At 42.5% G+C, this 13,279-nt stretch overlaps 1 protein-coding gene across 2 annotated transcripts in view; it reads right to left on the bottom strand.

Annotated features, from left to right (window-relative positions):
* Positions 1 to 13,067, bottom strand: part of LOC311224813 (cyclic AMP-dependent transcription factor ATF-6 beta-like) — a 106,986-nt gene extending 93,919 nt beyond the window's left edge. For both annotated transcript variants that reach the window (XM_084309939.1, XM_084309940.1), the window contains exon 1: positions 12,991 to 13,067. In XM_084309939.1, coding sequence (XP_084166065.1) covers positions 12,991 to 13,044 — 54 coding nt within the window. In that variant the 5' untranslated portion in view covers positions 13,045 to 13,067. The remainder of the gene's footprint in view (positions 1 to 12,990) is intronic.
* Positions 13,068 to 13,279: the final 212 nt, after the last annotated feature.

Raw genomic sequence — 13,279 nt, 5'->3', positions numbered from 1 at the left:
GGAGCCTGGGCAAATGTCCGACTTACATCAAGGAACCCGGATCATCAACAAATCAATCTTAACTATATTCACAGGACATACTTGACTCCTATAAGACTGTGCCGAATGGGGCTCAAACAAGATTCCAAATGCACCCAATGTACAAATGGGGACGAAGGGACATTTATGCACATGTATTGGGACTGCTCACCAGTTAAGGCATTCTGGAAAGATGTGACCCAACAAATATCAAAACTCGTATCTTGGAATATACCTGTACACCCCTCGGTATTGCTGTTGAATGATGTTTTTGAGTTTGCAGTGAATCCACAGCTAAAGAGATTGGTTTTATCGGGTATCACAGTAGCCAAAAAGCTGATCGCATCACGCTGGTTTCAACCGGAAAAAATGTGCCGTAAAGTTTGGTTTCTTACATATCTCGATGTAATTTACCATGAAATATCTACAGCAAGAATTCTGGGTCTCAATGAATCCAAAATGTCAATGTGGTTAGAAGTGGTGGAGAGAATAAAAGCTAGCTTATAATGGTAGTGTCTGGCTAGGTGCGAGGGATAGTGGAGGTACTTCTCAAGGTGGGGTCCGGGAGGGGGGGGTTCGAGCTGAGCATATGTATGTAGGTTTTTTTTTTAGATAACAGGTATTATGGGTATATCTTATATAAAACAACTAACCAAAAGGTGATCCCATTGGATGTGCCCTGACAATTAATGCTTGTATATCTTATCGTGTGTTGTCATGTTTGTTTATATGTTTGTTTAAAAAAGAATAAAAAAATAAAATACAAAAAAAAGAAATCTATGAAATAAATAAAACAATCTGACATTTATATTAAAAAGAGCTAGTCCCCCAAACCCCTAAAATACATAGAAATCTATGCATTTTGGAACAGTTACTATATATATAGTCAAGAAAGCATTTAGTCATACTTAAAGTTTAAAGTGCTTTACTTGCATTGAACATTGCATTGAACATTGAACATTGAGGAGACATCATTAGAAAGCACAATGTATGTTTCCATAGTTACGCAAATTACACACAATTGTACATCTCCGCTGACCCAAATTATCACACAGCTATAAACTCCATTTCCGCCTGTCTCTTAGCAATAAACAAATGGATGACGAACAACTTCCTAAAATTAAATGAGGGCAAAACTGAAATCCTACTAGTCGGTCCTATAACAAAAAGAGAAATGTTACAGAGCAATATGGGGCAACTTACTCCTTGGATCAAACCCAAAGCTACAAGTAAATAACCTACACTGGCTTCCGGTAACATTTAGAATTGATTTCAAGGTCCTCCTCCTTATATACAAAGTATAAACATTGCGATCATCTACTATTGACGGTTCCAAGCCACAGTCAAAAAGAAAATCGGGGATGCAGCCTTTGCTAACTATGCACCAAAGTTATGGAACACATTACCTATGGACATTAGGGAAGCTAGATCTCTTAATATTTTCAGAAATAAGCTAAAAACGTACCTCTTCACAATAGCCTTCTAATACACCCCGCTGTTGATTGTACTGTAGCACTATTTTACTCTGGCCATTCTATTGCATAATTTTACTATCTATTCTACTATTCTATTATTGCACTGTATTATTGGTGTGCAAACCAGTCAACTTACAAAAAAGAGCCTGTTGGAGGATTTCAACAAGATAAATGCGACAACATTGCAAAATATTTCACTATAATATTTCAAAGTTAAGTAAAAAATATTATAATAATTATTTGATCATGTTAAATGATCATTTGATCATGTTAAAAAAGGGGAAATAAAAAATATTTGTAAAAAAAAAAAAAGAAAAAAAAAAAAAAAGTATAATAATAATAATAATAATAATAATAATAATAATAATAATAATAATAATAATAATAATAATAATAATAATAATAATAATAATAATAATAATAATAATAATAATAATAATAATAATATAAAATAGGAGTGAAAACATAAATAATAATAGTAATAAAAAAGGGGTATTATATGCAAAAAAATAGAAAAGTCAAAATCAAGATTTATTTATAAATAAATTATTAGCACTATATCCAAATCTAAGTTGTATATATATCCATATATCTACATGTATATTCATACACATACGCCTGTTCTAATACAAAATAATAGTACTCAAATAACATATTTAAATATCCTTAATAATTATAACCTTAGCAGTGATAATAAGGGGGAGGGGAGAGGACGAGCATTTGAGCATCTGCGCTTAATTTCAAGCAGAAAACGAATCTTTCCATTAAGAACTGACAATCAGGGAATTTAAACATGGTTGACATTGTTTTTTTGTGTTTGGAAAGTCTAGTGCTGGCTGAGCATATTGTTTGTTTGCACTAAGTTAATACTTTGACAAATGTAGCCTATATTTTTCAGTCAGTTTGGTCTTTGTGTGCCAAACATTATTTAAGGCTGTAAACACTGTAAACTATTTTTAAATTTTTTTATAAATGAGAAGCATGTTTAGATTTTTTAGTGTACATTTTTTTTTAATAAAAATTAACTTATATCGAACCGAACCGAAAACCGTGACCCCAAAACCGTGATACGAACCGAACCGTCCATTTTGTGAACCGTCCCACCTAGTGTCTGCAAGGGCCTTGAAATGAAGCCCGTGCCCAGCCCGAGCCCGTGAACTTCAGGCCCTGCCCGAAAATAAGCCTGACTGTAAATAATATTTTAAGCCCTAGCCCGTGTGAAAACCCCCAAAAATTAAAAAAAAATTTACTTAACATTTATTTTTTATTTGTATTTGTTTTAAATATTCGAAACACGGTTTTATATGAACTTAATAAATAAACAAAAACGAAAATGTTCAATAGGTCTACCTAAATAACAGATAGTGAAAACTAAAGAAGCATTAATTATATAGTCAAATATTAAATAATTTTTTTGTTTTAAATATTCTAAACACTGTTTATATATTAACTTAATAAATAACAAAAACGAAAATGTCCAATAGGTCTAACTAAATAACACATATCACGCTGAAAACTAACAATCATTCTATAGCCTGTTTCGCAAATGCCTATCTATTTCCCAGCGCTCGTGTTAGACTGACACAGTGCCTCAGTCCAAAATCAGTGCTAGGATGCTACCGAATCCGATGTCGCGAGTATACAGAGGTACTGGCGTGCCAGCTTTGCCACCTTTGCCAGCCTGGCTTATTTTATTTTAGATTTACAATACACATGAGCTAAATGTTACACACACGCAGGGCGAGATATGCTGCATTGCATAAAGCTTTGTGTCGTAAATATGGGAAGTCAATTAATTAACTATGGTCAATAAAACATTTAAAACGTATTGAAGGCTATATGGAATCTTTGACGCACACACACGACACAATAGCCTCAGTCACTATACAAACAAACAGAAAACAGAAATCAGATTTCGAGCAGAGCAACATTTATATATGATAGCACAACAGAACAGGGCGGCGTGACCACACACCAGCAAATAATAATAAATCAGAAAATAATAACTTATAATAATAAATCAGAAAATAATAATACAATATTTGGCTTATGGCATTGGCCTACCGCTTTGAACAAAGTCCAGCTGTCCAAAATCCAATAACAAAGAACTATTTGGCCAACCGTGCCTCTCTCTCTTGAACTATTTACATTAGTCATTTAATTCCTTTAGAATTTAAATGCGTCGAGGAGGAGAAGAATAGAGTCCACCGTAGATGGCTTCAGCGTGGTTCTCCTTTTATCCACTACTCTCCCCGCGGCACTAAAATTTCTCTCGCTGCTGCTGCTACTTGCGGGAATGCTGAACACAGAGCGTGTGAGTCTGGCAAGCAAGGGCAACGAGGCCTCGTGGGATTTCCACCATCCCAGAACATCTCTTTTCGAGGCCTCGAAACACCTGGCGCCGTTCTTGGGAAGGGGAAATGAAAGAGGCTGGACTGGGATGGCACAACATCGTTCGGGAGGCCAAAAACCGTGCAACATGGAAAGAAATCGTCAGTGGCCTATGCTCCGCAGGGAGTGCAAAGGCTTAAGTCAAGTAAGTCAAGAACATCTCTGTCATTTGTTTCCATAGCATCACTGACAAGGAGGTACTTCTCCACTTCATCCACAGTGTCTTCAGTGGAGGACACGTTCTCCCACTCACACTCCACCACGCTCCCTCTCCTCTTGGCCAGGGGCTCACCCTCTGCAACAGGTGGATCAGCTGGTTCTTGGCGAATAGGGGGCATGGTAGCTGAGAAGCTGGCTACCTGGGCCCTTGCTTCTAGGTGGACACGTTCTCTGTCGGCTGCGGGCATCATTCGTAGCTGGCTGAACTTGGGCCATAAAAACATGGCAAGCTTGTGGAGCGGCTGGATCTCTATTTTCTACTTAATCCATTCCAGGTGTCTGCTGCGGATATACTAACTGGTGTGGGGTGTCTGTGGTGACAGGTTGGCAGTGTCGTTTAAGCCTCTCGTACCAGAGCATGACCAGGTTGAGTGTAGGATACTGGTCGCCCGCAAGCTCCTTCTGCGCATGATAGAAGGGACGAAGGAATTCTACCAGGAATCCCAGGACGTCTGGCGATACGTCATCAATCCGGCGGCTTTCCCCACGGATAGCAAGCTTCTCCCTCAGTTCCACGTAGACAGCCTTGACGGATTCTAAGGTGAGAAAAACACTGCTGAACCTAGTCTCTCCCATCTGCTTCACTGTTGTTTTCAGCTGGCAGGCAAGTCCTGACTTTTTGGTGTATTTAACAAGGGCCTTAGCTGCCAGCAATGTCTCTCCTATTTCTGAGGCAGTTTCGCTGAGCTCAGTGTGATCCAGGGCGTGTTTGAGCACAGTGTTATAGATGTGATCTTGGCAGTCGAGACGGCAGTACGGCCTGAGCGCAGACATGATGTTTGACCCCTGATCAGTGACCCAAACCACCTTGTTGAAAACAGTAGCATCAAATCCTAGCACTGACACCAGCTGTTTCTGTAGCTCTCTCCTTATATTTTCGCCCGTGTGGGCTTCATCGGGGGGAACGCCGCAGTCGCCAGTACACGGCTCTTCAGTTGGAATTCAGGTGTCACACATGTTATAGACATATAACTGACCTGGGGGAGCGGGATAATAATAATAATAACTTTATTTGTATAGCACTTTTCATACAGATGTTGCAGTTCAAAGTGCTTAAAACACTGTTTATATATTCCGTTCCGTTTTTGGTTATTTAAATTGATTTAAATTTGTTTATTACTATTGCTGTGAATTGTGTGTGTGACATGTATACTGACCTTGCGGTAATCGTCGGTCCACATGTCGGTCGTCATCCCCACATTTACATTGGACATTATGTCTGATATTTTCTTGACAAGCTCGTCTTTTTTTGTGGCTGCAATATCAAGACATTTTCTCGATATAGTGGTAGGATGCGGCAGCACGTCTTTAGCTGGGAGACGGCCATATGTAGCTCCAACATTTATGAGCTCTTGCACCAGAGACACAAAGCCCTCTCCGGCAACTGATTGAAAGGGCCTGATATCCCGACAACAGAATTTAACACATGTATCCAATACTGCAGATTTAACTTTTATTGGCACTGCTGCTGGAAGGAAGGCTGTCAGTGGCAACTGTTGTGACTGGCTAGCATTCAAACGACCGCAGCCACCACGTTCAACGTGTCGCAAGAGGGAGGATGTGCCTGTCTTTTTGCTGTCATATTTTAAAATTGCGCTGCACTCCCTACACTGCACACTTCCAATAGGCTCCTTAGTTGTACTACTTACAATCAGGTCGGAGTGCTTCCACAAACTAGACTTCCCTTCCCAGTCACATTAGCGACTTTTAGAAGCTCCCCTTTAGCTAGTTTCTGCTTCAATTCTTCCATGGCTACCGTCCTTCAGCAGCCAGCACTGTTCTACTCTCCTCGAGTTTATTATTAAATCGTCCCGGCGCAAAATCGAAACTGAAACCAAAAAATAAAAAATAAAAAAGGAGGGGCTGCCCGGCCCGGCCGAGCCCGAATTATTTATAAAAAAAAAAAAGCCCTACCCAGCCCGAACCCGCCTGGCCAGGTAGGGCCCCATCGGGCTTGGGCAGGGTTGCAGTGCACAGTGTACATACATCAGTTCAGCAATGTCAATGCACTTTACTGTTACATTTGCACATTTACACATACCTGTATATCTATATATATCCCATACCACTCTGAGTGCCACGGCCGCGTTGTCGTTAGTTCATGCCGCCAGTTGAATGCCAGCAACGCTATATAGCGTTTGTTTGTCGTATTTTTTTTTATTAGCGATTTGAATTCATATTTCATCAATCGAGCCTCACGCTAGTGTTGCAGACTCTCTCTGAGCTCCATTGGGAAAATACCGCCCCCTATCGTCTCTCCCTGTGTAACTGCACCCCATTAGATTAGACTGATGAAGGGGGGGGGGGGCAGTTTCCTCATTTTACTTTTCCGTCAAGCCAACTGAAGGATCCAAGTGATCGCAGAGCCGCAAAACAACATGGAATACATATTTACAGTACCCAACGCTGAATCAATAAACGCGATCGATATTTGGAATGGCGATCAGGAATTGGAATAATCTTTTTGGAGAACATCTGATCTGAGGTAAGCAATTTATTTGACCAGTCTTGGGGTAATCGGATCTGTTTTGACATATCAGTGTGTGCCCTATATGTGTGTGTGTGTGTGTGTGTGTGCGCGCTGATCAGGAAATGAGAGAATATATTTTTCAGATCGCTTATATAGCGTGCATAAGTACACATATACTATCGATAATCTAGCCTTTATTTGAAAACGATTCATAAATAGGCTGAAAAATTACAACGTTTTTTGTGTATGCCAGAATATTCCAGTAAATGCCGTTTATCACGGAATCTATATATTTTCCTGAAAAACGAGGGCTTTTCAAAATGCTATAAAAAGGAAATTAACCGATTAAAAAACAATCCGTTTCGACAATGTTGACTGCAAACAAGTCATTGATAAACGACGGGCAGATTAGACACATAGCCATAATTTAAGACAGAGATTATGCGTACACAACGCTATCATTGAAATGGGTGCTGGCATTCAACCACGTTTTACCATGTTAACAAGTGGCAACCAAAGTGTTAATAGTTATACCACTGGCCGGCATGGCTTACTACGATAGTATATTTACTGTAAACCTGTCTCAACGTTTATACCTAATTATCCCTGTATCACTGTATAGCATAATCACACTGTACATACAGCACATCAGTTTAGCATATATTACCAGTAGCTTATTATATATATCACATTTAAATCACTTGTACATTGTTAATGCACTTTACTGTTACATTTGCACTTGTTGTACTGCAATTGTGCTGTGCAATGACAATACATTTGAATCTAATCAAATTTCAAATCTAAACCAAATCACTCCACTACCACCACTCTAAAACCAATCACTCCACAAAAAAGACACTCTAGTCTAAACCAATCGATCCATAAAAAAACACTGTAAATCAATCGTTCCACTACCACTACTACCACTCTAAACCAATCGCTCCACTACAATTCCTCTAAAACAATTGCTCCACTACCACCATTCAAAACCAATCGCCAATTTTTTTAAATTTAATTATGTTTATTTTTGGGCTTTTCTGTATTTTTCACCCATCCCAATTTAGTCGTTATGCTAATTCCCTTCCTGGTTGTTGCACGCATTGCCCCACTGTCGGCCTGGGGAGGGTGTAGAACTACCACATGCCTCCTCGGATACCGAGTCGCCAGCCACTTCTTTTCACCTGACAGCGAGGAGTTTCACTGGGGGAGCATAACGCGTCCGGAGGTTCGCACTATTTTCCCCAGATCCCCTCCCTACTGAAATGGCGCCCAACCGACCAGTAGGAGTCGCAGTTTACAACGACCAGGACACATACCCCACCGGCTTCCCACCCGCTAACACTGCCAATTGTGTTTGTAGGGACAACTGACCATGCCTGAGGTACCGCTGACAGCTGGATTCGATCCCAGAGTCTCTGCGGTGGTAGGCGAGTGCTTAGTTAGTCCACTGCGCTACCCAGCCGCCTTCAACTACCACCATTTGAAACCAATCGCTCCACTACCACCACTCTAAACAATCGCTCCACTACCACCACTCTAAACGAATCGCTCCACTACCACCACTCTAAACTAAATCGCTCCACTACCACCACTCTAAACAAATCGCTCCACTACCACCACTCTAAACTAAATCGCTCCACTACTACCACTCTAAACTAATCGCTCCACTACTGCCACTCTAAACAATCGCTCCACTACCACCACTCTAAACAATCGCTCCACTACCACCACTCTAAACCAATCGCTCCACTACCACCACTCTAAACTAATCGCTCCACTACCACCACTCTAAACCAAATTGCTCCACTACCACTACTTGACTACTTTATACACTCCACTACCACCACTGCATATACGCTCCACTACCACCACTGCAATATACGCTCCACTACCACCACTCTGCCAAACTGATCGGTTTACCTTTGTTCTCCTTTTTGTGGGCCAACTTCCTCAAAAAGATAACAGACAAAAATGGGCAACATCTTTTTTTTGCTAATTAACCTGGATTTGGCAGCAGGCATGTTTGATAATATTACATTTGTGTGGCCCAACATCCTTCAATACGGAAAAGTCAAGAATGAAGCCCAATGTTGTTGTTTTATGGGTGAAACTCCATAAAGGTCAATGGGGATAATTGCTAAGGGTTCAACCTGCTCTCTGCAATCTGCCAATGTGGAACACACGATAAGACTATAAAGTACCAAACTATGAAGCAAAAATACTATTGGTCATTAAGCTGCATCGTCTCAGAACGCTCACTTTTTTCATGGCCTTCAGAGTTCAGCAAGAATGTGCTGATCTTAGGTACTGTAGGCTAAACATTCACTATGACAGGCTAACAAAAAAGTAATAATCACATTTTATTAAGAATGTAGGATGGCATCAGGTGACTATAGCAAATCACTACTGCTTTAACCCTTGTGTGGTGTTAAAAATTTTGTTACTCACCCAATGTTCACCAGACCCACATTATTGGATTTCTTTTAACTATAAAGCCATAACAATTCATGTATAAATGCTTAACTTGATCTCAATTACAAGCAATCTCAAGAGCATACATGGTTAATATTTGCCATTTACCTCTGCTAGATCACATTTATCAATAAAAGTGCTATTAATGTTTTGTGCTATACATTTTTTTGTGATAAAATGTGATGTCTGTAAAAGAAAGGGGGAAGAAAAGATAAAAGAAAAATAATATATATATATTATATATATAATTATTATCCATTATAATCAAGACATGAATGGAATAGTTTTCAAGTTTCAAGTTCAAGTTTCTTTAATAGTTGTCATACAGAAGTACAGAATACTTTTGTACAAAATGCTTCTTACTGTTGCGCTCCAGAGACTGTGCATGACAAGATAAGTATGAAATAAAAACATAGTAAAAATTAGAAGTAAAAAAAGAGGTCACAGTGTTCAGTTTAGACATATGTACAATGTTCGTAGACGTAGTTACCATACAATATACAATACTGTGCAGTGTACTAATATACAATGCTATATAGTGCAAGGCATAAATGGACGACGTGCAGTTTAGGTACAATTCACAGTAGGTGTACGAGTTGTAGTGCAAATCCTTTATCAATAAATATAAAGTGTAAGTGTGTTTGTGTGATCTAAAGTGTGGAGAGTGGGTGCTGCAGTGTGTTGTTTGTTTGAGTGAGTGTGTGCGTGTGGGTGTGTGTGCTGTGTGCATTTGATGGTTGTTGCATAGTGATTATTGTTCGTTTAACGATTATTGTTCGTTTAGCAGCCTGATGGCCTGGGGATAGAAGCTCCTTCTGAGTCTTTCTGTGCTCGCCATAAGACTCCGGTATCGCTTGCCTGACGGCAGCAGTTCAAAGAGGCAGTTGTTCGGGTGGCTCGAGTCCTTAATAATTCTCTTAGCCTTCCCCTTGCACCGCTTGTTGTAAATGTTCTGGAGGGTGGGAAGCCCCCCTCTAATTGTGCGTTCGGCTGAACGTGTCACTCTTTGTAGTCTGCTACGGTCTTGTGCAGTGCTATTCCCAAACCAGGAGGTGATGTTGCCGGTCAGGATGCTCTCTATTGTACATGAGTAGAAGTTCCTAAGGATCTTCTGACTGACTTGGAACTTCCTTAGGCGCCTGAGGAAGTAGAGGCGTTGTTGTGCCTTCTTCACAACACTGTCAATGTGTGTGGTCCATGTCAAGTCCTCGGATATGTGGGCTCCGAGGTACTTGAAACTGTTCACTCTCTCAACTGGTGCCCCGTCGATGCTGAGGGGGCTGTAGTCCTTGACCCCCGACCTCCTGAAGTCCACAATCATCTCTTTTGTTTTGCTGACGTTCAGGGAGAGGCAGTTCTCCTGACACCACTGTGACAGGTTCTCTACCTCTTCCAGGTAGGCCCTTTCGTCGTTGGCAGAGATCAGGCCCACCACTACTGTGTCATCAGCAAATTTGATGATGGTGTTGTTGTTCCGCTGTGCTACGCAGTCATGTGTGTACAGGGAGTAGAGGAGGGGGCTCAGAACACAGCCCTGGGGGGCCCCTATGTTGAGCGTGATGGATGAGGAGGTGCAGTTGCCGGCTCTTACCACCTGGGGTCTGCCCGTCAGGAAGTCCAGGACCCACTGGCACAGGTCATAGTTCAAGCCCAGGTCCCTGAGCTTGGCTATGAGTTTGGAGGGGACTATGGTATTGAATGCTGAGCTGTAGTCGATGAACAGCATTCTCACATAGTTCCCCTGCCTCTTGTCCAGATGTGATGCTGCTGTGTGCAGCACATGGGCTATGGCGTCCTCCGTGGACCTGTTGGGGCGATATGCAAATTGCAGAGGGTCCAGGTTGATGGGGAGGGAGGAACAGATGTAGCCCTTCACTAGCTTCTCAAAGCACTTCATGGCTATGGAGGTGAGGGCTACAGGGCGGTAGTCGTTGAGGCAAGCGGGCGTAGATTTTTTGGGTACAGGGATGATGGTGGACTTCTTCAGACAGGTGGGGATGACGGCCTGTTCCAAGGACAGGTTGAAGATGTCAGTGAATACCGGGGCCAGTTGGTCGGCACAGACTTTTAGGACGCGGCCGGGGATGCCGTCCGGTCCTGCTGCCTTCCTGATATCCACTTTTTTAAAGATCCGTCTCACCTCATGTTCTGTTACCCTGAACACTGAGTCTCCATCAGCAGACCCCCCCCCCCCCATTGCCGTGGTTTGTAGGCTGGTGTTGTTATTCACAGCCTCAAACCTCGCATAGAAGGAGTTGAGATCATTTGCTAAGGAGATGTCACTCTTCAGTTTGAGGGGGGTTCCTTTGTAGTCTGTCATTGTTCTGAGGCCCTGCCACATGCCTCTAGAGTCAGCCTGTTCAAACTGAAGTTCAACTTTATCCCTGTAACGCCGTTTTGCCTCTATTACTGCTCTCCTGACGTTGTATCTTGCCATCTTGTGTTCTTCCATGTTGCCTGTCACCAGCCCGGTGTTGTATGCTGATGTGCGCACTTTCAGAGCCTCACGGACGGATTTGTCTACCCAGGGCTTTTGATTTGGGTAGATATTAATTTTGGTGGAGGGGATTATTACTTCTACCTGAGTACAGACATAGTCAATCACCGTTTCGGTGTATTCGTTAATATTGGCTGTGTTATCACGGAATACACTCCATTCTGTGCTTCCCAGCACTGCTTGGAGTGACTCCACTGACGTCACGGCCCAACGCTTAACCGAGTCTCGCGAGACCACCGGCGTTCGCTTGAGACTCTGTTTATACTTTGGCAAAAGAAAGATGGCGGCGTGACTGCTTTTACCGAATGGACTAAGAGCCTGTGACTTGTACCCATTCTTAAATTGCGAGTATACATGGTCTAATATGTTCTCGCCTCTGGTGGGACATATGGCTGCATATGGCTCGCCTCCTCCCACTCAACAGCACACAGCCAACACAGGTCACATGCTGATAGAAATTCGGCAGCACCTTTTTAAGACGCGCGCTGTTGAAATCCCCCAAGACCAAAATGGCAGCGTCAACATTAGCTGCCTGGAGTTTGTTTACCTCGTCGTGAAGTTTTGAAAGTGCGACCCCAGTGTTCGCGTGTGGTGGAATGTACACTCCGATGAGGATGATGGACGTTAACTCTCTTGGGAGGAAGAAGGGTCGACATTTTATCGTGATAAACTCCAGGTCTGGGGAGCAGTGGTTAGACAGTTCCTTTGTGTTGCCTAAATCGCACCACTCCTTGTTTATCATGAAGGCAATGCCGCCTCCTCTCGTCTTTAGTGACTCTTCTGCCGTCCGATCTTTGCGGAGAACGAAGAAGTGGTCTGCCGGTTCTATTGCGTGGTTCGGGACATCTGGACTCAGCCAAGTTTCTGTGAAACAGAGGACGTTACAATCCCGAATGTCCCTCTGGAATTGGATCCTTGCTCTGATGTCGTCCAATTTGTTTCCTATCGATTGCACATTGGCCAACAATATGCTGGGCAATGTGGTTCTGTGTCGTTTGGACCTCAGTCTGTTCCGGACCCCGGCTCTCTTTCCTCGTCTTCGCGGCGGCTTTTGGTCTTGGCCATGGCCGGCATAACAAAGGATCTCGGCGGGCCATTTCTGCTGTTCAGCGATCCGATCCAGAGAGCAATCCAAACGGTAAGTTTTTCTTAATCCAATGTCAATGATTGACTGACGGTCATACACATATAATGCACCAACAGTTGGTGCAAATAAAACTCCTAATACTATAAAAATTAACAAAATAAAGCACAGTCTCGTCGGAGCGATCAGAAAGGCAGCCATCAGAGCAGCGCCAGTGTGTTGTGAATAAATCATGTTTATCTGACCCCTGGTCTTCTAGAATAGATCAAAGTGTTTTGGGGGGGGGGGGGTCACACAGTCGGTCCAAGTGTGGGAGAGAAGAGAGAACACTAGAAAACTAGACACTTTATTTTGTCCTCCGTACCGTTGTGTCAAATTTCAGCCCACGGCCGTCCTCCCCGTCCTCTCCCTCCTCCATGCTCTCACACTGGTACAGGCAGGCATCTGGGGGGGGAGAGAGAGGGAGAGAGGTAAATACACAGGTGGAGGCAAGCGATCTAAGGAGGAATGGTAATTACAGACGGAGAGCTGGGGAGAAAGATGCCGTCTGAGGAGGAGGGAGAAAAAGTGACAGATAAACAGATGGAAAAGGAGAATGGGTCTCATTCCCGAATATTTTCCAAAGAGTTCTCTTGGAAGACTTATCTTGGAAC

The sequence above is a fragment of the Notolepis coatsorum genome, assembly GCF_963971535.1.
Source record: "Notolepis coatsorum genome assembly, chromosome: 3".
In the NCBI taxonomy this organism is placed as follows: domain Eukaryota; kingdom Metazoa; phylum Chordata; class Actinopteri; order Aulopiformes; family Paralepididae; genus Notolepis; species Notolepis coatsorum.
This window is presented reverse-complemented; position numbering and strand designations above follow the sequence as displayed.